The 24,182-nt window shown below is 40.8% G+C and overlaps 2 protein-coding genes and 1 long non-coding RNA gene across 7 annotated transcripts in view; 2 read left to right on the forward strand and 1 right to left on the reverse strand.

Moving 5' to 3' along the window:
- LOC129775211 (putative fatty acyl-CoA reductase CG5065) overlaps window positions 1–4,236 on the reverse strand; it is a 41,098-nt gene extending 36,862 nt beyond the window's left edge. The window contains exon 1 of the mRNA XM_055779609.1: window positions 3,910–4,236. The gene's annotated coding sequence lies outside the window, so the exon portion shown is untranslated. The remainder of the gene's footprint in view (window positions 1–3,909) is intronic.
- A 4,789-nt stretch (window positions 4,237–9,025) lies between these two features.
- Window positions 9,026–16,073, forward strand: LOC129775212 (uncharacterized). 5 transcript variants are annotated; one of them, XR_008742881.1, is made up of 7 exons: window positions 9,026–9,310; window positions 9,496–9,580; window positions 9,638–9,879; window positions 9,945–10,499; window positions 14,798–14,985; window positions 15,058–15,327; window positions 15,396–16,073. It is a non-coding gene; the product is annotated as an uncharacterized LOC129775212 (long non-coding RNA). The 5 variants fall into 5 exon arrangements; XR_008742882.1 differs by lacking the exon at window positions 9,026–9,310 and having other exon boundaries at window positions 9,413–9,580; window positions 9,945–10,026; window positions 10,469–10,499; XR_008742880.1 differs by lacking the exon at window positions 9,026–9,310 and having other exon boundaries at window positions 9,413–9,580; window positions 9,638–9,909; window positions 10,469–10,499.
- A 1,093-nt stretch (window positions 16,074–17,166) lies between these two features.
- Window positions 17,167–23,506, forward strand: LOC129773834 (uncharacterized). Its single transcript, XM_055777489.1, has 2 exons — window positions 17,167–23,252; window positions 23,334–23,506. Exon 1 carries the CDS (start codon window positions 17,167–17,169, stop codon window positions 22,957–22,959), a length of 5,793 nt encoding a protein of 1,930 aa, XP_055633464.1. The 3' UTR covers window positions 22,960–23,252; window positions 23,334–23,506.
- Window positions 23,507–24,182: the final 676 nt, after the last annotated feature.

Here is a 24,182-nt window from a genome sequence, read left to right on the forward strand (position 1 = left end):
ATAAAACAAAAATGAGTTTGGATATCAATGAAATTCTTCATTCATGTGAAAGTACATTTGATGCCGTTATGTATGGAACTCGCCACCACGGGCACGCTTGTAGAAATCCAAACGCTGAACCCAATTTTTGACGGTTTTCAAACATAAGTCGGCCGATACTGCTGCAATTTAAGTTTGATATTCGTACGAAGTTCACCAATCGTCGCTGGATTGTTGGCATAAACCATAGACTTGACGTCCACAGGAAATAGTCTTACGGCGTCGCACGACCGAGGCGGCCAATTGACTGGGCCATTTCCTGAGATAACACGCTCACCAAACATGGTTTTAATAAATCGATTGTTAAATTCGCTGTGTGGCGCCGTCTTATTGAAACCACATATTGTCCAAGTCCATATTATCCCATTCGGGCCTAAAATATTCGGTTATCATTGAGCGGTAGCGATTCCCATTCACAGTAAGGTGCCGGTCTTGATCATCACGGAAAAGTACGGCCCAATGACGCCGCCGGACCATAAAACACACCAAACCGCTTTTTCGGGATGTAATGATGACTCATGGAGTACCTTTCCATTATGAAATGACAAATCTTACTGAAGGAAAATGTCATGAGAGCGGGAAAAAAAATGGCGTCGTTTGCTGTCCCTATTTATTTATTTATTTACTACGACTCTACATCCCATTGAGATTAGATCTGATTCACTACTCTTCTCCAATAAACCCGGTCCATGGCTGCAGTTCTCCAACTCCCGGCTGCACCGATTCTTGCCAAGTCCTGCTCCACCTGGTCCAACCACCTCGCTCGCTGGGCTCCTCTCCTTCTTGTTCCTACCGGATTCGATGCGAACACCATCTTTGCAGGGCTGCTGTCCGGCAATCTTGCAACATGCTCTGTCCATCGCACTCGTCCAACCTTGACGACTTTCTGGATGCTGGGTTCGCCGTAGAGTTGCGCCAGTTCATGGTTCGTTCTTTTTCTCCATACTCCGTTTTCCTGTACACCACCGTATATTGTTCTGAGCACTCGGCGTTCGAAAACTCCGAGCGCTTGTGAGTCTTCTTCAAGCATCGTCCATGCTTCGTGCCCATAGAGAACAACTGGTCGAATTAGGGATTTGTACTTGGTACACTTCGTACGGGGTCGGAGCTTGTGGAGCCCATAGTAGGCACGACTTTCATTGACAATGCGTCTTCGAATTTCACGGCTGTTGTTGTTGTCAGTTGTTATCAACGAGCCAAGGTAGACAAATTCTTCCACCACCTCGAGCTCGTCGCCGTCGATCATAAGACTACTACCAAGAAGAACTCTGTTACGATCAGTCCCTCCAGCTAGCATGTATTTAGTCTTAGACGCATTGATCCCAAGCCCAATCAGCCCTGATTCGTGTTTCAGTCGGGTATACAAGTCGGCTACCGTCGCATGTGTTCTTCCGATTATGTCCACGTCGTCGGCGAAGCAGATAAACTGACTAGACTTGTTGAAAACCGTGCTCCGCATGTTGAAGCCAGCTCTCCTCATAACACCTTCCAGCGCCACGTTGAAGAGCAGACAGGAGAGACAAGGCGAAGTCCCCTGGGAGTCTCAAATGATTCCGACAGCTCACCTGAGATCCGCACACCGTTCATCGTTGCCTGAATCAGTCTTGTCAGCATTCGGGGAAAGCCGTGTTCGTCCATGATCCTCCATAGCTGTCGTCGGTCGATTGTATCATATGAAATCGACGAAGATGTTGTGTGTAGGGACCTGATACTCGCGGCACTTTTGGAGGATCTGCCGCAGTGTAAAAATCTGGTCCGTCGTCGAGCAACCGACGACGCTGCTGTCCCTATCTTACCTACTTTTGTAGGTAATGAAATACCCTTTCGATGTTGAATAATATGTTTTGCTTTATTCCCTGATAACTTGAAGATTATTGAATGGGTAAATTTTGCCAGAGCACTTTCGCTGCGAGGATTGATCAAAGAAATTAGGCATAGAGATGATGAAGCTGGTTGATGGATTGTCTTCGAGTGCAATTACTTGGATTTTGTGTCGGGATAATGAGTCCATCATGCGAACTTTCATTGAATTTCACTAAGTTTTGATGCGTAGGATAATTTTCACCATGCTCTTTTTAATTTTTGAGAGTTTCGTCATAAAGGATTTCGGCATTTTTGAGGGTTTCGTTGGTATAAAATGCTACTCCATTGCTCGGTTGGTTCATCAAGCTGAGTAAGGATCTTCAATTTGCGCTCTACATATTCCAGTAAATATGTTCCCAAAACGGTCTTCGCGGTATATTTGGTAGATGATGTCAATACTTGCTTTTTCTTCAACATGTATTTGTTGGCATACCGTTTATTTAGGGCCACCACGTAACGGCATAGTTGTCGAAGGTTTGTGTCAGGGATCCAATTAACTTCAGTGCGTCACTGCTCGAAGATATTTAAATTTCTGAATACATGGCATTTCAGCAGATGAATGAATTAGCGATGAAAACGAATCATGAAACGTCAACCAACCATTCAGATCTTATTTTATTTTCTTCACTGCTAAATTGTGATTGGTCCGTTCAACGTTTGAGATAAAGGGAGCGCTTGAAAATCATAAATTTCACAGCCCACTGCTGAATCTGACAAAGTTTCCGTACCGTACAATTTAGAGGTAATTCAAACGCAACACCTGTCTAGTGAGATGAGGACGGCTAAAGTTCTTGGACTATAGTGGTGCATGGATTCTTATATATTCACTTTTAAAGTACATGTAAGGACAAGAAAATTTAGTTGTCTCACGCAATACACCGTTGAATGACCTAGTTCCCAACGCTTTTGAGGACTACTTTAAACTGATAAATTTGTCTCGCAAAAATTGTTTCCGATGTCAAGTGTATTCACATCAGATCTATTCTCAGCGAATACCAACTGTCCTTCGGATATATGACTTCTTTACCTCCAATTAGCACGATCATTTTACATTCTCAGGGAACTCATAGTTCAGCAGTTTACTGCGCCAACGAGGATTCTATGAAATTAATATATTTTCTGTATTTTTAAAAGGGTAAAAATTAAGTATTTCGGACAGCTTAATATTTCCGACACTCTTTAATAATAACTTGAAATGTTTAATGCCCAGATGATATAACTATAAAATTAATATCACAATTGATTCTTCAGAGTAACCGTTTCGTTATATATCAGGGTATTAAGCATTTCAAGTTATTTTTAAATACCTAAATATGAAGCTGTTCGAAAACGGTAAACTATTCTATTTTATAAATAAAACCATTAGCATTAGTAGAATTTAGCAAATGTTCTTTGGATTGAGAGCGGCAAAAATAAACTGTAATGCTTTGAAGAATAGCCCGTTTTCCTTTTTTAATTTTTCAAGGGATTAATTAGTTACGGTTACCAATATCCGTGCATATGCATGATTTTAATATCAACTTTCCATCTTTTCATATCAAATTTTGAAAGGATCAATATGTATCGCAATAGTTTAGTAACACTTTATCATATTCTCTAAACTAATTCGAACAGTTCGAAACATCGATAACATGTGTAACAAAAACTTAACGATATTGTATGGAATACTCTGCATATTAATATGATTAAAACAATTATAATTATGCGAATTAACATAAAACATAAATGCCGAAAATTTGAGTAGTTTCAACTAACGCTCTGTAATCGAACAACTGTTCTAAAATTGAAACTTTTTTGTATTGAATGATAAAATAAACGAAAACATAAGTTTGGCACAATAAAAAATCGTTCGAAAAATAATTTAATGGGAGAGGGATGATCAGAAAAGTAGGACAAAACCATAAATTCCGAAGTCTTTTCTCTGCAATCTAATCAAGCTTTGAATTATTGCTAACTGTTCACTTCACCAAATAGAAAACTAAATAATTGAAATTCCACGATACATACCAGTTTACAAATCTCAATCGCAATTGCATTTCGAAACTGTTGGGTTATCACGTCACATCGCATTACTCTGTATCAATTTTGATCAATTATTCCGTCATGCATGTAACAAAATATGACTGAAAATGATACTTCGGAATAGATAAGGGCTCGAGTGAATTACGAACATATATCCACACAGAAAAAAACACAGGTCGAAGAAAGTATTAACGGGTTTTCATCTTTTCAGTCACGAATGAATGAAACAATTTCATAAAGCACTAAATCTGAATTAACAATTTAAAACAGCATAAGTCCATTCAAGAATTGCATGTTTTCTGTCAAAAATCAAGGCATAGTAAGGTTAGTGTGGCTACACTCTAAATGCATTATGACATGAATAAAATAAATTTTACTGAAATAAGGTGTCGTCCCTTTCCGTGGACAAGCGTGGAATTGAACCCGGAATATAATTTTAGCAGTTGGAAAGAAAATGCATAACTAGTATTCATTTTATTTATCAAAAAATAGAAAAAATGTTTCAACAATTGACAAAACATCTGTTCTCGTTCGATCACCGAAACTAAGCAACATCGGGCGCAATCAGTGCTTACATGGATGACCGCTTAGAAGCGTCGCTTGTCATAGGCATCTCGGATTATACCATAGATCGTTTCAAAAGCTCTGATGGTCAATTGCCTCCTAAGCGTCTGGCACGTCTGGCATCATGATGGATAGAATATTCATCAAAACTTTCATGCTATTCGCCCAAAGCGATGTCACAATCATGGCGCTCTATGTTGTTCCGTCACATATTTCAACCTTGTATCATACCTCACAAGTGGAGAGTTTTCACATGAAACTTTCAGCCCCTCTTTTAACTTCAGTACTTTCATGAAGATAGAAATCGTCTATACGTAATACGCAACGGAACACAGTAGACGTTTACGAGAATGTACTACACGATAAGTAATCTCAAGCAGAACTGTCAGTGGGATACCCAATTCATATGAAAACAAAGGGAAAATGTCAGTGGGATACCCAATATGTTGGCTCCTGTCAGTTCAATGGGGGTTCTCTAAAGACGTCACCCGGCTGGTTTCGTTTACTAGTTTAGGCGAGTGCCAACGAATAGTTGATTTTCAGTCGGAACGAACGTTTTCGAAATTAAAATTATTAATGAAAATAAGCTTTTCCATATCAAATTAGTATTCTATTTGAATTAAAAACATTTTTGTTTGCAGGTGGTGAAAAAGTCTCATACGAAAGTTGTTTATAAAGACAATTTATATTATAATGAAAAAAATAAGCAACAATTCTAGAATTGTATAGCCATATGGTTGAATGAAAATCAGAAATACGTGTTTCAAGTACTTTAATAACATGATGTGAAAATTTTCATTCAAATTTTCAAATTTTAAAACCGGCTTCGTGTCTTCTAATCTAATAGAGATTACACTAACGAGTTTGGGACACAAATTATGGCCCTTATTTGAAGTCGCCACCAGACGTCGACACCATCGCGAATTACCAATTTACCACCATCTGACATATCGTGATGTCGATGATGAACTTTTACATCAGAGGGATAGTGAGATATGCGATGACGGTAGGTAGAGTGAGATAGCGATAATCGTGTCATACACCTGGGGTGACATTGCGCATTTCGAAACGAGTTATTTTTGTTCGTTTCGATCACTATTGCCATTATGAATCTCGAAACGAGTGAAATGAATAATACAGTAGTAGAGTTTCAAGCAAAGTTTGACATTACGTAACATTCCCAGGTAACCAGTGAGCACTAAAAAATGGTCTTAAATCAGCACTGTATCCACATATAGAATACTGAATAAATGCTTATTACACTCTATAAACCAATATAGGGTGGATATAATGCTAAAAAGGCGAAATATAGGGCTCTTCAAATGCTTCAGTTACAATCTTAAATAAGCATTACTAAAGCTTACTTAGGAATAACTAAAAACGTCACTGGTGATGGCAGCCTTTACTAAGCAGTTGTTGTTTGATTCGGTTTTTTTTCTAGGAAAAAGGAATCGAATCTATCGGGACTCAACAGAAAATTAAAAAAAATAATCATTTATCGAAAGGGCCCACACAGATTTATTGCAGCCATTTTATTGATGATATTGATATATCATTTATTTAGATTAACGGCGCACTGTTTGGAAAGAGAAATAATTGTTATATGAAAATTACCTTACGAAATTCGAACCAAGGTACTTCTGCAACATGTATGTTTCTCTGTTGCGTCTTTGCTATCTGGACCACTGTTGATACATATCAATGAATGAAAAATATTCCTATTTCAATAACCGCGCTCAGATACCTGCTCAATAAGATCATGTATGTGTAGGTCTGGAAAAAATGGTAGCATTAAATGCGCATATAGGGCTTCCATTAATGCCTATTTTCGTATGTTTTATCCTAATCTGTGTAAGCATTCTATGGTAGCACTAAATGCGCATATAGGGCCTTCATTAATGTTTAAATGCATTAATAATGTTGATATAAGGCCTATAAGTATCAAAAAAGCAGATATACTGCCATTTGGTATTAGAGATGCTGAATTAGTGGGGTTGGTTACTTGGGTTGTGTACGAGCTTTTAACTCGAAACGAGAACAACCCAGGTAACCAGTAAGCACTAAGAAATGGACTTAAATCAGCACTATATGCACATGTAAAACGTTGAATAAATGCTTGCTATGCTCTATGTACTAATATAGGGCTGATATAATGCTAAAAAGGCGAAATATAGGGCTCTTCAAAAGCTTCAGTTACTGCTTTAAATAAGCATTACTAAGGCTTACTTAGTGCTAACTGAAAACGTCACTTGTGATGATAGCCTTTAATAAGCTTCGTTAGTGCTTATATAGGGTACCATAGAAACGTAAAATTGCTTTTCCTCTGTTTTTTTTTAAACAAGAAGCCATCCATTCAATCGGGCTCGAGAAAACAAAAAAAAAATCTCATAAGGGCCCACACAGGTTGTTTGTAACCCTTTTTTATGGATGTGATTAAGGTTTCGATATCATTTGAATTTATGGAACATTATTTGCGATGGGTAATGCTTGTTATATGAAAATTGCCTCATGAGACTCGAACCGGGGTACTGCTGCAACATATGTTTTCATCTGGAGTGCCTTTGCCATCTGGACTATTATTCATATAGATAAATGAGTTGGAAATAGTTCTATTTTAATCACCGCCCAGATACCTCGGATGTTTGACGTTTCCAAAAATCATAAGAACATTCTTGTTCGGTCTGTTCTCCACTTATTATCAATTTTTGCATGTCGTTTTGAATGTTTAATAAGTGAGTTTATTATTATTAGTTGTAACAATACTTCAATAGTCGAAGTATGTGTTGATCAGTTGCAGAAGACATGCCTGAAAACAAAGTGAAGGTGTTTCCGGCTGCTCAAAAATCTAAAAAAGATTCCGCTGTCAAACCGGAATTAAAAGTGCTGCGAAAGTGAGAAGACATTCATCCTCAAGTGTTAGAAATAATGCAATTTATTTGTTCTTATTTAAGGCGTTTCTTGAACTCAAGATAATGAAAATGAATACGGAAGATACGATACCGATACCAAGGCGCCTAGAAGTATATCCTAAGGTGGGCCAACTTGCTAAAACCACTCTTCAACCATCTTGGAAGTCTACTGTGTTTTGTTTGTAAACAAAACACAATACGCTAGTGCCGAAGCTCGCTCGTGATCAGTTTGTCTCTTTCACGCTACAAGCAAATAATTCCCCTTCTGCTTTCTTCCGTACTGTTTTCATATACCGCTCCCCTAACCAACATAGTGACGAAACGGCCTCACCTAGTACCATAGACCCGTCTTGACCGATACTATACCGACACGAAAATTCCGAATCTACTTGGACGTCTGCAATCCCTACATGAAAAGATTGATAAACACACAATGATGATTGAGGAATGCAAGCTCATTCGGAACAGATCTGTTGCGTTTCTGCATCAGGTTAATGCAAAGCTAGATATTTTTATAAATCAAGTCACTCAAGAATCTTGAATCTGTTGAGAAAAAAAGCAAATATTTAAAAGTTTATTGATATTGTCGTTCAATATTTTGGTTTTATACATGGTAAAAACCGATACGCTCTATAAAGTGGTCATGTTTTCCGATCCGTTGTATCCATTAGTGGAATGTCAGAATTTTCGTAAACGTTGTTTAAAAAATGCCCATCAACGGTTTGGAGAAATCTATGGTATCAAATCTCCGGTGACAAGAAGGAAGCGTAAGCGAAATATAATCCAATCTGTTGTTAGCATGGATGACGAAAGAGAGAATAGAAAAAAAAGAAGTACAATTATTGAAGTATGCCGGACCCGATGAAATGGACATTACTCAGAGTGAAACTTCTATTGTTGCAGAATATCTTCTCGAATGATTTCTCATGTTGATAAGGTTTACTGAGCTCGTATTATTACGGATATTTAATGGAAAACTCTGTGTAAAATGTAATGATACATTTTATTTCAATAAAATCAGTTACATCCCATAGCTTTACATTTTCTTGTTTGATGGCAAAATATATATGTATGTGAGTATAAAAACAATACTTTTATTACAGCACTATGGAATCACAAAGAACTACAATAAGCATCACATTTGCAGTACATTTGTTCATTTTCCGTAGGCCTTAGAATGGGTATATGAGTACCATCAATACACCGGGTATCTTGAATTTGTCGAAGAAATATTGCTTTGTTTCATTAAACGATGTTGTATCCAATTCGATCCTTTTTTCGCATAAGCTTCTTTCCAGAGGTGGCATAATTTCATTGAACACTGATGAAACTTTTGGTTGCGCCATATCAAGTAAAAAGTTTTCTCCTTCATTACATTAATTTGGTACGACCAGAAGCCAGAAAATTATAACAGCCGCTAATTTCAAAGCTACAGGAGTAACAGTTCTGAAAGTTGTTTGGAACATGGTTGTATCCAAAATATTTTTAAATGCTTCTCGACTAAGTATGATATACTGCAGAAACCTTGGAACAAAAGAATAATTATTATCATTTATATCGGAAACGTATATAAGACAAACTCACTCATTTTCACTAAGCGAAAGAGAGTTACTTCTATCCCTCACATTTCGCGATCTTTTCATTTTAATCGCAATTCTAATATAATATCGATTTAAATTTGTTTTTCGGCATTGATATTTGCAATAGCCGTGAAGTTTGCTTTGTTTACAAACCCAAAAATTTGACATTTCTCTTCGAGACAACCCAGTTTCCTATATTTTCGGGCGGTGATAAGCACCATGTCGACCGAGCGACGAAAAATGCTACAAAGGTGCTGGAATCTATCCCCGCCATGTCCCCTTCAAGCAACACTGCCTATCGTTTCAGCCAAGATGTATAGAAGTATTACTAAGGTGAGTCCGTAAGTTAGCGAGGGGAGTGGTGAGTAGCGAGGAGTGTGAGAGGGGATTGTTTACAAAAAAAAAGGCGGGAGGGGGATAGCTGATTCGTATGTGCATACATACTGTCACAAGCGTTTGAATTTCTGTATCTTTCAATTTTCAACGCGTTTGATTTTAACGAAAATAAACGTTTCTAGGCGTTTAACATTTTTATTTACGTGTTGTGCCTGGTGCTTGGGTGTTCATTTTTATAATTCAGTTTTACAAGCACTGATTTACGAGGTAAGTTGTTCAATATTCTAAGATGTGCACTATTTGAAAAGCTTGTTTTCTTCATAGATGGCTTACTGTGCTGGTCATGATTGCGGAACAACACGTTCGCAAAACAATAGAACAGCGCGAACTCGTCCAAATATACGCCCAACATCCTTCATCACAGTTCAAAGCCGTTTCATGATCACGAGGTACACCAAGCTTAGTTTTATTGCCAACAGACCTTAGTTCATTAGGCAGAAGATTAGGTTCAGAGAGCCAGCTAACATCATCGAATTCAACGCACTACAGGCATGGAGAATAATTTAGTTCGAAGCTATTTGACATTTTCCTACAATGTAAGTACTAATCATCTTTTGTACACATTTTGTAGATGACACACATCACACCGTTCAGCTCTTTCCAATGCATCGGTTTTGCTGAATAAACTCAACCACCTATCGTATATGCTACAAGTAAAATACTTCACTACTTACCAAGGAAGACACAGATTTTAGTGTTTTAGGCGGCTCGCACACCGGAGCAATGAGCAACTAGCAACTGTCAACATGCAATAAGCAATATTATCACCAATGGATTTTTCCATTTAATCTTTGTTGATCTCGCACACCGACGCAATACGATATCGCTGTCGCCTTTACAGAGCAACACATGTCGCTAGCAACACGGCGTGTCGGTTGAATAGCAACTTATCGCTCATATTTTGACAAGTTTCGTACATTAAGGCGATTGTTTGCATAATGTCAGGGGTTTTTATTGCTCTGGTATGCGAAGAACAACAAAATATGTTTCCTGTTGCATATTGTGTACTGCAGTTTGCTAGTTGCTTATTGCTGCGGTGTGCGAGCCGCCTTAAATTCCATCTCTATTTCAATAAACCTGTTATATCTGTTCCAGTTGGAGCGTCGGATAGAATAAAAATCTTTTTGTAAGTATTGAGATCGGTAAACTGACTAAATTTTAGATTTTTGACGTAGGACTACGTCTTTAATTTCTATACCGGGGTGTAAAATCAAAGTTTCGAAAACGAAAGCGTTACGCCGGAGACCGAGATTTTGAGCGTTAATAGCCTAAACAACTGAACGAAATGGTATGATAAACACTTCATTCGAAAGATAAAATGTCTACGCGTTATATACTTGTTACTTTTTGATCCAAAAACTTGTTTCAATAGTCTTAAAATTGCTTTCAAAACAGGCTATTGAAATCACCAATCGGTATATAAGCGAGCGGCGCTCGGAAATCCACTCAGTTCTAATTGAACAGCGATTGGAGCATGTTGTCGCTGTTGCGGTGAAGCTCTTTATTTATCATGAAAGCGCGGATGAACGGTGTCACCAAGAGCCTGTTTGTGCACCCTAGGCCAGAAGGGAATTCATCAGGAGGAGAGTGATGCCACAAACGGTTCCCTGGGAAGACATCGCTACACACACATACACGCGCGGCTATTAACAGGTGGTTATCGAGTTGGCATTAACCACTGGTGGGCTTCCAGTATCGAGGAAAATGTGGAAATATCTAATCGTTACTGAAAATAATCTGCCAGTTCCTTTGGGAATTTTCAAAATATATTCATGTGAAAGAGTTTAATTGAATGTTTTCTATCCATGTAACACTGTGACCAAATATGTTTCAATCAAGTGCAATTAACAGGTGGTTATCGAGTTGGCATTAACCACTGGTGGGCTTCCAGTATCGAGGAAAAGGTGGAAATATCTAATCGTTACTGAAAATAATCTGCCAGTTCCTTTGGGAATTTTCAAAATATATTCATGTGAAAGAGTTTAATTGAATGTTTTCTATCCATGTTACACTGTGACCAAATATGTTTCAATCAAGTGCTATTAACAGGTGGTTATCGAGTTGGCATTAATCAATGGTGGGCTTCCAGTATCGAGGAAAATGTGGAAATATCTAATCGTTACTGAAAATAATCTGCCAGTTCCTTTGGGAATTTTCAAAATATATTCATGTGAAAGAGTTTAATTGAATGTTTTCTATCCATGTAACACTGTGACCAAATACATTTGGTTTTGTGGTTTTTCAATCAATCGCAATTAACAGGATAGCTTCAGAAGATTATTCTTCCCCATCAGTAGGATATTTCCGTATCCAATATTGTATGCGCCCGCAATCGATTATTGCTCAGTCGCCGAAAGTTCCGAGCTCAGAGAGTTCATTCCCCTCTAGTTTGCCTTCCAAATTGCCATCGTAAACCACACCTTCTCTCGATTCAATCACACACAAAAAGCATACTTAAGCGATATTCTGGTGGTGAGACACATTCATTTTTCGTGAGGACATCGACAAGACAACATCGTTGCCTAACGTGCTGGAGGAGGTGGACGGCGAAGGATCGACACATACACGCGCAGAACTCTTTCCGTTAGGATGCCATTCAGCATCGAGAAAGTTCCGGAAAGATCTAATCATTAAAAAAAAAATAATCTGCCAGTTCCTTTGGGAATTTTCAAAATATATTCATGTGAAAGAGTTTAATTGAATGTTTTCTATCCATGTTACACTGTGACCAAATATGTTTCAACCAAGTGCTATTAACAGGTGGTTATCGAGTTGGCATTAACCACTGGTGGGCTTCCAGTATCGAGGAAAATGTGGAAATATCTAATCGTTACTGAAAATAATCTGCCAGTTCCTCTGGGAATTTTCAAAATATATTCATGTGAAAGAGTTTAATTGAATGTTTTCTATCCATGTAACACTGTGACCAAATATGTTTCAATCAAGTGCTATTAACAGGTGGTTATCGAGTTGGCATTAACCACTGGTGAGCTTCCAGTATCGAGGAAAATGTGGAAATAACTAATCGTTACTGAAAATAATCTGCCAGTTCCTCTGGGAATTTTCAAAATATATTCATGTGAAAGAGTTTAATTGAATGTTTTCTATCCATGTAACACTGTGACCAAATATGTTTCAATCAAGTGCTATTAACAGGTGGTTATCGAGTTGGCATTAACCACTGGTGGGCTTCCAGTATCGAGGAAAATGTGGAAATATCTAATCGTTACTGAAAATAATCTGCCAGTTCCTTTGGGAATTATCAAAATATATTCATGTGAAAGAGTTTAATTGAATGTTTTCTATCCATGTAACACTGTGACCAAATACATTTGGTTTTGTGGTTTTTCAATCAATCGCAATTAACAGGATAGCTTCAAAAGATTATTCTTCCCCATCAGTAGGATATTTCCGTATCCAATATTGTATGCGCCCGCAATCGATAATTGCTCAGTCGCCGAAAGTTCCGAGCTCAGAGAGTTCATTCCCCTCTAGTTTGCCTTCCAAATTGCCATTGTAAACCACACCTTCTCTCGATTCAATCACACACAAAAAGCATACTTAAGCGATATTCTGGTGGTGAGACACATTCATTTTTCGTGAGGACATCGACAAGATAACATCGTGGCCTAACGTGCTGGAGGAGGTGGACGGCGAAGGATCGACACATACACGCGCAGAACTCTTTTCGTTAAGATGCCATTCAGCATCGAGAAAGTTCCGGAAAGATCTAATCATTGCTGGAAAATAATCTGCCAGTTCCTTTGGGAATTTTCAAAATATATTCATGTGAAAGAGTTTAATTGAATGTTTTCTATCCATGTAACACTGTGACCAAATATGTTTCAATCAAGTACTATTAACAGGTGGTTATCGAGTTGGTATTAACCACTGGTGGGCTTCCAGTATCGAGGAAAATGTGGAAATAACTAATTGTTACTGAAAATAATCTGCCAGTTCCTCTGGAAATTTTCAAAATATATTCATGTGAAAGAGTTTAATTGAATGTTTTCTATCCATGTAACACTGTGACCAAATATGTTTCAATCAAGTGCTATTAACAGGTGGTTATCGAGTTGGCATTAACCACTGGTGGGCTTCCAGTATCGAGGAAAATGTGGAAATATCTAATCGTTCTGAAAATAATCTGCCAGTTCCTTTGGGAATTTTCAAAATATATTCATGTGAAAGAGTTTAATTGAATGTTTTCTATCCATGTTACACTGTGACCAAATATGTTTCAATCAAGTGCTATTAACAGGTGGTTATCGAGTTGGCATTAACCACTGGTGGGCTTCCAGTATCGAGGAAAATGTGGAAATAACTAATCGTTACTGAAAATAATCTGCCAGTTCCTCTGGGAATTTTCAAAATATATTCATGTGAAAGAGTTTAATTGAATGTTTTCTATCCATGTAACACTGTGACCAAATACATTTGGTTTTGTGGTTTTTCAATCAATCGCAATTAACAGGATAGCTTCAGAAGATTATTCTTCCCCATCAGTAGGATATTTCCGTATCCAATATTGTATGCGCCCGCAATCGATTATTGCTCAGTCGCCGAAAGTTCCGAGCTCAGAGAGTTCATTCCCCTCTAGTTTGCCTTCCAAATTGCCATCGTAAACCACACCTTCTCTCGATTCAATCACACACAAAAAGCATACTTAAGCGATATTCTGGTGGTGAGACACATTCATTTTTCGTGAGGACATCGACAAGACAACATCGTTGCCTAACGTGCTGGAGGAGGTGGACGGCGAAGGATCGACACATACACGCGCAGAACTCTTTCCGTTAGGATGCCATTCAGCATCGAGAAAGTTCCGGAAAGATCTAATCATTGCTGGAAAATAATCTGCCAGTTCCTTTGGGAATTTTCAAAATATATTCATGTGAAAGAGTTTAATTGAATGTTTTCTATCCATGTAACACTGTGACCAAATATGTTTCAATCAAGTGCTATTAACAGGTGGTTATCGAGTTGGTATTAACCACTGGTGGGGTTCCAGTATCGAGGAAAATGTGGAAATAACTAATCGTTACTGAAAATAATCTGCCAGTTCCTTTGGGAATTTTCAAAATATATTCATGTGAAAGAGTTTAATTGAATGTTTTCTATCCATGTAACACTGTGACCAAATACATTTGGTTTTGTGGTTTTTCAATCAATCGCAATCAACAGGATAGCTTCTGAAGATTATTCTTCCCCATCAGTAGGATATTTCCGTATCCAATATTGGATGCATAAAACCTTGTGCCTCCAACGTAACGCTCTCGTTTTCGAAGTTCTCCAAATATTCATTCATTCAGAATGAATTCAGATTCAACTTCATACAAATGATCTCTAAATCAACGATAGTCCTACGTCACCCTTGCGGTTATACCATAGATATAACCCACTTCCTGTTTTTTCTACTTGCAGTAGGAGCAGCGGAAATCTTGTCAAGACATACCACCAACATCTGGACAACATGAATTATTCATCGCTGCTTTATGAACACGAGCCACACAGCTCGGTTTCATTGCCAACGAGCCGCAGTTCATGATGCAGACCATTGAAGACCCAGCTAGCATCATGCATTCTAGGCGGGAAAACACAATCTAGTTTATGTAAATTAAAGCTCTTCGACATTTTCCCTACTTTTCCTACAATGTAAGCGCTAATTGTAATACATATTGTAGATGCCGTTAGTTTCATTACTTTCGAACCAGACATCGTCGCCAATGATCGTATCGCAACACGATGGCAAAGCAGCAGGTTCATCCAACCCTCAACCGTAGCATGTACTTCAACAAATTTCCCAAGAAGCTCTCATGCTGCAACAAAGAATCAACGTGCAAATACCCTGCTAACATAAACAAATTCGACGCACTTTTTCTTCTGTGAAAGCTTTGGACCACTGCGACTACTAGTTTGATCTATTGTGATGATTCAAGGCATTTATATAAAATGTAAATTGTCGCTATTCGATATTGCCTTCCAACTTAAGCATTAATCATTTTTTTTAAATATTTTGTAGCTAACGCATGTTTCTTGCTACCGAATCTGAGCTGCATCCACCGCACAACCACAAGATATACATCAACAAGTTCGCCAGGTAATGATAATGTTTATCGATGAATCAACTGTAACAGTCAAATTTTACACAAGCAACTTCAGGCATTTCAGATAGAAAAGATAATCTTGATAAGTTAAGTCATAGCTATCCGATATTACAATCCAATATTAGCATTAATCAGTTTTTGAAAACATTTTGTAGATACAAATCAACAAGGGTCGCCAATTGTCACGCAACATGTTTAAATAGTGATACAGTAGATGCACCCACCAACATTATACACCTCAGTACATTTTCCAAACAGCAGTCGGGTTCATTAATAAATAAAATACAAGGATTGTCGCGATTGGTCATTTCGCCACGCACAACAGCATAACAGCTGTTCTCAACTTTTTTATTTAATGATATATTTATGTTTTTCTTTTTTTTTGTATATTTTTCTTAAATTATGTAAATTTTTATTGCCTGTTAAGACCATGGCGCATCAACTTACGAATGACAATGTAAAGGTAATAAATTAATACAGTTAGAAAACTACGATCAGTTCGCACAACAGAATATTAAATACTATAGTGTTTAAAAATGTAATTATGAAAGAGATTTATAAAATACTAAATTATTTAAAAAATAAAAACTATTCCTCGAAGAAAACATAACTTTTTTTATCGTTCATTTAGTCAATCACGATCAATGTATTTCGATAGAGTTTATCGATCGGATAGGAGGGATATGGTACAGGGATACGATGGAGGAAACATCAATAAACGGCATCTGACATCGGCGTTTCTCAAGCACCACATTGTGCATGTTGTCCAAGTCTTTAAAAAATTCGATAGTGTCCACATCTGATGAATATAAATGCGTTATGGCACTAACCGCATGGCAACATTGTGCGATCACCGCTCCCTTATGCCATGTCTTGGCGATTTCACTTTTAACTACAACATACTGGACAAGTCTTGAAGCGTTGGACATTCTTTTTTAGTTTATTACTAACTGTCAACACGGCTGAACTGAAGAAAAAGATAAGTGATTTTCAGTAGCGGGAATAACAACAAACCGTCAGTGGTTGACTGAAAAGGGTTTGTTTATTGAAGAAAATAATTAGTGAATAGCTGCAGCAATCAAAAGTGTATTTTGCATAAATATCGAAAATTTATAGTCGAAGTATTTATTAAAATAATCGTGTATATGATCAATATTTGAATCACGCGGTTGACATAGATCCTTCGTCCGTAAGTAAACATCCAGAAGCCTGAAATACCTGAAAAGAAAAAAAAGGGAAAAATGTTATGAGTGAATTTGTTGTTATATAGATTGGTGGAAAACAGAGGTGGAAAATCGAAGGAAATAAAGCTTAATTTGGTGGAAAAAAATTTTTTTTTTTGGCGCAAAGTCAGACGCGGTTCCTACCCAGGAGGAGAAACTCAAAGCAATGGAAGAGCAATTCAAGCGGAAGATGCAAGAGTTGGAATTTGAAGGACAGAAAAGCATCGGAAAAGTACAGGATAGAAGCAAAGGAAGAAAAGTATAGTTCGAAAGGCGAAGGATAGAGGCCAAAAGACGGCAGAAAGTTGTGAGCACGAGGTTGAAGAAGAAACTACTTTGTGAGTAATATTGCACCTTTTTTGTATGAAATTTGTATTTATAAAATGAATATATTTCAGTTTGAGCTGATCCTAAAAAGACTGCTTCAAATTCGTTTCGTATCCGTAACAAACTCAAAAAAGTAATGAGTCAGTCGGATCTAACCTCAAATCACTCCGATCCTGAGATGGATTTTACACTTACTCCGTGTGCAGCCTGCAACAAGACGTCATCGGAGAATGAAGGGATGGTCGGTTGCGATTCCTGTAGTAGATGGTTCCACTACCGATGCGTAGGAGTAACGGCAGTCGTGAAGAAAGAGAAGAAATGGTTCTGCTCGGATGCGGCTTGTCAAGAGATGGCGATAAAATACCAGACCAAGAAGCCTCCGAAGAAAAGCTCTACTCGTTCCACTACAAAGTCAGACGCGGTTCCTACCCAGGAGGAGAAACTCAAAGCAATGGAAGAGGAATTCAAGCGGAAGATGCAAGAGTTGGAATTTGAGCGGATCATTAAGGAGAAGGAAATGGAGTTCAAACTGGCGCTGCAAGAGAGGAAGCTGCAGATGGATAAGGAGATACGTGACAAAGAGATGGCTCAGGAGAAGCTGTTGTTGGAACGAGCCCGGGAGGATAAAACTCGACACCTGAAAGAGATGAAGGCAATGCGGGAGTCCTACCAAGAGGAAATGGCCGGTATGGAGGAAAAGTTTGCCCTAATGCCGAAGCGAGACCCGAAGGTTCCAGCTGAAGATCCGAAGGAGGGTGTTTCTGATCCGGATAGAAAAGCCAGAATTCTGTCCGGTGAAAAATTGAAGTTGGATAAAGCAAGTCCGAAAAAGAAACCGATTCCGGAGGAATATGAAGGAAGCAGCGATGAAGATGAAAGCGACGAGAGTGAAAGTGACAATGAAGAAGAAGCCGACGATGGGAAAGCAGGTCGTCAGGAGGGTAGCAAAACTGTCCCTCGCGGGCTGGGGCAGCATCGCACAGGCCCGTCTAAAGCGCAGCTATCGGCGCGGAGTGGTGTGACGAAAAGGTTACCGGTGTTTACTGGGAGACCGGAGGACTGGCCGCTCTTTCACGGAACGTTCCAAGCATCGAACGAAGCGTGTGGTTTCACTGACGTGGAAAACCTTGTGAGACTTCAAGAGAGTTTGAGAGGACCAGCTCTCGAATGCGTGCGAGGACAACTACTTCTTCCGAAATCCGTCCCAAAGGTGATCCAAAAACTCCGCCAGTTGTATGGCAGACCTGAGCTTCTGCTTCAAAGCCAGCTGGAACGCGTTAGGAAATTGGATCCTCCGAAGTCTGACAGACTTGCGTCGTTTATTCCTTTCGGAAATACCGTAGAACAACTCTGCGATCATTTGGAAGCGGCAGACTTGCAACAACATCTGATCAACCCGTTACTGATTCAGGAGTTGGTTAACAAGCTCCCGGCTGGAGACAAACGCGAGTGGGTCCGATACAAGAGGAAGAAGAAGGAAGTAACATTGCGAACGTTTACCGACTTCGTGTCCAGAATTGTCGATGAAGCTTGCGAGGCAAGTGTCAAGCTGGACCTAAAATACGAGCCAGCGGGAGTCCACCGTGGAAGCAACGAGGGGAGCAAGAGCAGATCGAAGGAGAAAGGTGTCCTACTCAACCACAGTACCACTGGTGGTGCTGCAAGGAGCACTAGTGAAAAGGCGAAGCCTAAACCGTGCAGAGCATGTCAGCGCACCGATCATCGTTTGCGGTACTGTGAGGACTTTCGGCGAATGGCCTACGGTGACCGAATGGATCTCGTGACAAAGTGGAAGCTATGCCTCATTTGCTTGAACGACCACGGGAATGCTTCCTGCAAGTTCAAGATTCGTTGTAATGTCGAAAACTGCCAGGAGAGACATAATCCTCTACTCCACCCGCAAGGAGGTTTCATCGGTACGAGTGCACACATTCGATCAGCGAGCGCAATCCTCTTCCGGATGATTCCGGTACGGCTCCATTGTGGAGGGAAAACGTTGACGACGCTAGCGTTTCTGGACGAAGGTGCGTCGGTTACGCTGATTGAGAAGGAGTTAGTGGATCGTTTAGGTATCGTGGGTGTTCCAGAACGGCTGACTATTACGTGGACGGCTGATATAACTCGCGAAGAGAAAGGTTCCAGGCGAGCTAGTGTGTGGGCGTCAGCCATCGACAGTGGGGAAAAAGTGTTGCTGTCCGCTGTCCGCTCGGTCGAAAGTCTGCTTCTCCCTAAACAATCGTTAGATTCCTCCAAAATTTCAAGTGAATTCTCACACTTGCGCAATATTCCGCTCATGTCGTATAAAGATACCAGACCAGTGATGCTGATAGGGCTCAACAATCTAGATGCGTTCGCTCCGCTCGAGGTACGGATGGGGAATCCTGGTGAGCCAGTGGCAGTACGCTGCAAACTTGGGTGGACTGTCTATGGGCCGAAAAATGAAATCGCGTCGAATCCAAGGGAGCTTATGGGTTTTCATGACATCGTCAGCAACGAAGTTCTCCATGATTTGCTGAAGACCCACTACGCTCTGGAGGAGTCGGTTGTGGCTGTCAAGAAGGAGACAAAAGAGGACGGAAGGGCCTTGGGTATCCTGCAGTGCGCAACGAAACGACTTGGGAACCGCTTTGAAACCGGTCTGTTGTGGAAGAACGACGAATTCAGCTTTCCAGACAGCTACCCAATGGCCGTCAAAAGATTGAAGCAGCTGGAGCAGAAGCTGGAGCAAGAGCTGGAAAGAAACCCGGCTATCTCCGAAAACGTCCACAAGCAGATAGTGGAGTACCAGCAAAAGGGATACGCTCATCTAGCTACTCCGGGGGAGCTTTCCGGAATCGATCCCTGCAAGGCTTGGTACCTGCCACTTAACGTGGCCCTAAATCCCCGCAAGCCCGGAAAAATCCGTCTGGTGTGGGATGCAGTTGCGAAGGTTGAAGGAGTGTCTCTGAATTCGCAGCTGTTAAAAGGACCGGACATGCTCACTCCTCTAGTGTCCGTTATCATCGGGTTCAGAGAGCGTAAAATCGCTTTCGGTGCAGACATCCGCGAAATGTATCACCAGCTGCGGATCATCGAGGCTGACAAACAAGCACAACGTTTTCTTTTCCGGGCGAATAAAAAAGATCCTCCGAGTGTCTACGTTATGGACGTGGCTACGTTCGGGTCGACTTGCTCCCCGTGCTCGGCCCAATATGTGAAAAACCTGAACGCAACGGAACATGCCGACAAATATCCAGAAGCTGCGGCGGCAATTATCAATCAGCATTACGTTGACGACTATTTCGACAGTGCTGAGACCGTTGAAGAAGCGATTCGTCGAGCGAAAGAAGTGCGGTTCGTCCACTCACAGGGAGGGTTTGAGCTCAGAAACTGGGTCTCGAATTCGCCTGAAGTTCTTCGGTTAATGGGAGAGGAGAAAGCTGCTCAAGCGATCCACTTCGGCCGGGACAAGGAAACCGGCAACGAGCGAGTTCTGGGTATAATCTGGAGCCCAGACCAGGATACGTTCTCATTCTCGACGGAACATCGAGATCACCTGCGTGACTATCTGAGTGGAACTGAAAGGCCAACCAAAAGAATAGTCCTGAGTTGTGTCATGGGATTCTTCGATCCGCTAGGCCTGCTAGCGCCCTTCACAGTCCACGGAAAAATTCTGGTGCAGGATCTGTGGCGCACTGGTTGTGCTTGGGACGAGAAAGTTGATGAACGATGTTGGACGAAGTGGAAGAGGTGGATCGAGTTGCTTCCGGACGTAGAAAACATACAAATTCCTCGCTGCTATTTCGGTGATTCGCTGTCGTCAGCAGTAGAGTCGCTGGAGTTACACATATTTGTCGACGCCAGTGAATACGCATACGGCTGCGTCGGCTATCTGCGTGCGGTCGTTGAGGGCACCGTGCGCTGTTCTTTAATAATGTCGCGTTCCAAGGTAGCACCACTAAAGCGGCAGTCAGTTCCACGTTTGGAATTAATGGCGGCCGTGCTGGGTGCCCGAATGCTGCACACGGTCATCAATACTCACACCGTGAAATTCCAGAGGAAAGTTCTGTGGACCGACTCGCAAACTGTGCGCAGTTGGATCCGCTCCGATCAACACAATTTCAAGCAATTCGTTGCATTTCGGATAGGAGAGATATTGGAGTTGACCAGACTGGAAGACTGGCGGTGGGTTCCGTCGAAGCTGAACGCAGCAGATGTTCTGACGAAGTGGGGACAAGGTCCTCCATTGGACAGCAATGGTTCCTGGTTCTCCGGTCCCGATTTTCTGCATTTGCCTGAGGAAACGTGGCCGGTTCAAAAGAATCCAGTCGAAGAAACGAAAGAGGAGGCACGGACTTTCGTATTGCATCACGACGTGGCACCAATGGAAGGCGTTATCAACAGCAAAAGGTTCTCGCGGTGGACGACGATGCTTCGAAGCACGGCAACAGTATTGCGTTTCGTGGACAATTGTAGGAGGAAGGTGGACGGCCGGCCGTTGTTAACGTTCAAGGCCACGTCGAAGCAGGAGAAAGTGATCAGGGCGAAAATGTCAGCAATGCATCGACCGCTGTTACAAGAAGAGCTGGCGAGAGCAGAAATTGTGCTGTGGAAGCTGGCACAGAGCGAGAGTTTTCCTGATGAAACGACGGTGCTGGTGAAAAACAGAAACAGAAGAGCTGACCAGGTTCAGAACAGGATTGAGAAAAATAGCATTCTGTATAAGCTGACACCAATGTTGGATGAAAATGGCGTCGTTAGGCTAGGTGGTAGGATGGAAGCGTCGGAGAAACTTCCGTTCGACAAGAAGTACCCTATCATTCTTAGCCGAAATCACGACATCACTCAAAAACTGATCCAACATTACCACGAGAAGTATGCCCACGGAAACCGTGAGACAGTTTTTAACGAAATGCGGCAGAAGTTTCACATTCCAAATCTCCGCGCCGCGATTGGCCAGGTGGTGCGAGGATGTATGAGGTGTATGGTGTCGCGCAGTCGTCCACAAGTTCCGTTGATGGCTCCGCTACCAGTTCAACGAATTTCTCCACAACTACGTCCGTTCAATGCCGTAGGAGTAGACTACCTGGGACCGATCGAGGTTACGGTTGGTCACAGGAGAATTGAGAAACGGTGGATAGCATTATTCACGTGCTTGACTATACGAGCTGTGCATTTGGAGGTGGTACACTCGCTGTCGTCGCAATCCTGCTTGATGACAATCAGGCGATTCATGAACAAGTTCGGTTGTCCAGACGAGTTCTACTCCGATAACGGAACCAATTTCAAAGGAGCGAGTAAGGTGCTGTTGGAAGAGCTGAAGCAGTTGGAGATTGAGTGTGCTGAAGGAGTAACCAGTGCCACTACAAAGTGGCATTTCAATCCGCCCGGAGCACCGCACATGGGCGGCATCTGGGAACGTATGGTTCGATCCGTCAAGGAGACGATGGCGGCTCTGTGTGATGGGAGGAAACTTTCCGATGAGATCCTGCTGACAACGTTGAGCGAAGTGGAGGATATCATCAACATGCGGCCGTTGACCTACATGCCGCAGGGGTCGGCGGAGCCGGAAGCCCTAACGCCCAATCATTTCTTGCGTGGAACGGTTCGAAGCGCAGACGTCCGGCTAGCTGGTCGGGTGAACGAAGCGGAAGCACTTAGGGATGCGTACAAGCGGTCCCTACACTTAGCAGATAACATGTGGGAGCGGTGGTCGAAGGAATACCTGTCCACGATAAATCAACGCTCGAGGTGGTTTGAAGATCAAAAGGATCTGAAAGTTGGTGATTTGGTGTTCATCACGGATGGGAAGAACCGAAAGAATTGGACACGAGGAAAAGTAGAGGAAGTGTTTGCAGGGAAAGATGGAAGAATCCGACAGGCGAACGTACGGACGGCTGGTGGCGTGTATAGAAGAGCCACAGCGAACTTGGCGGTGTTGGAATGCTAAGGACGGTAAATCCGGCAAACCGGTGGTCCGGTGGCGGAGTTACGGGCTGGGGAATTGTCAACACGGCTGAACTGAAGAAAAAGATAAGTGATTTTCAGTAGCGGGAATAACAACAAACCGTCAGTGGTTGACTGAAAAGGGTTTGTTTATTGAAGAAAATAATTTGTGAATAGCTGCAGCAATCAAAAGTGTATTTTGCATAAAAATCGAAAATTTATAGTCGAAGTATTTATTAAAATAATCGTGTATATGATCAATATTTGAATCACGCGGTTGACATAGATCCTTCGTCCGTAAGTAAACATCCAGAAGCCTGAAATACCTGAAAAGAAAAAAAAGGGAAAAATGTTATGAGTGAATTTGTTGTTATATAGATTGGTGGAAAACAGAGGTGGAAAATCGAAGGAAATAAAGCTTAATTTGGTGGAAAGAAGGACAGAAAAGCATCGGAAAAGTACAGGATAGAAGCAAAGGAGGAAAAGTATAGTTCGAAAGGCGAAGGATAGAGGCCAAAAGACGACAGAAAGTTGTGAGCACGAGGTTGAAGAAGAAACTACTTTGTGAGTAATATTGCACCTTTATTGTATGAAATTTGTATTTATAAAATGAATATATTTCAGTTTGAGCTGATCCTAAAAAGACTGCTTCAAATTCGTTTCGTATCCGTAACACTAACCAATCGATCAATGTATTTATTTATTAATATAATTATGTTTATTTATCTATTATGTTTCGCAAAATACTGGAATATATCAACATGTTGTATATATATATATTTTTACTTTAATTTGTGTGTGTAAAATTTGGACAGTGTATATGTCTGCTCTTTGCCATCTAAACAGCAGCTCAATTATATTTTTGTTCATACCACTAATTGTGTAGATAGTCGTGGATAGGTAGGTTGTTCGCTTCCCAGTGATTACACATGTAGTCTCCTTCATAGTCATCAGCATCACTTCCAGAAAGTCTGGAAGGCTCTCCTGTGGCATGTAACCCAGCATGCTGCACATTCTATGCCGGCGATAAGCGCAGAGCCACTTGAAATTGGACAATTTCACGATGTCATTGTCAGTCAGTGTAATTTTCTCCGGTTTCAGAACGCGATAAAGACAATTGTTTGGGTAGGAATGAATAGTTCAGAGCATCCGCACTCAATTAATATATTTTCTCGCCTTTCCCTTCAAACAGTCCACAGTTGTTTCCAATAATTGTGTAAGCTGCGT

The sequence above is a fragment of the Toxorhynchites rutilus genome, chromosome 3, assembly GCF_029784135.1.
Source record: "Toxorhynchites rutilus septentrionalis strain SRP chromosome 3, ASM2978413v1, whole genome shotgun sequence".
NCBI lineage: Eukaryota > Metazoa > Arthropoda > Insecta > Diptera > Culicidae > Toxorhynchites > Toxorhynchites rutilus.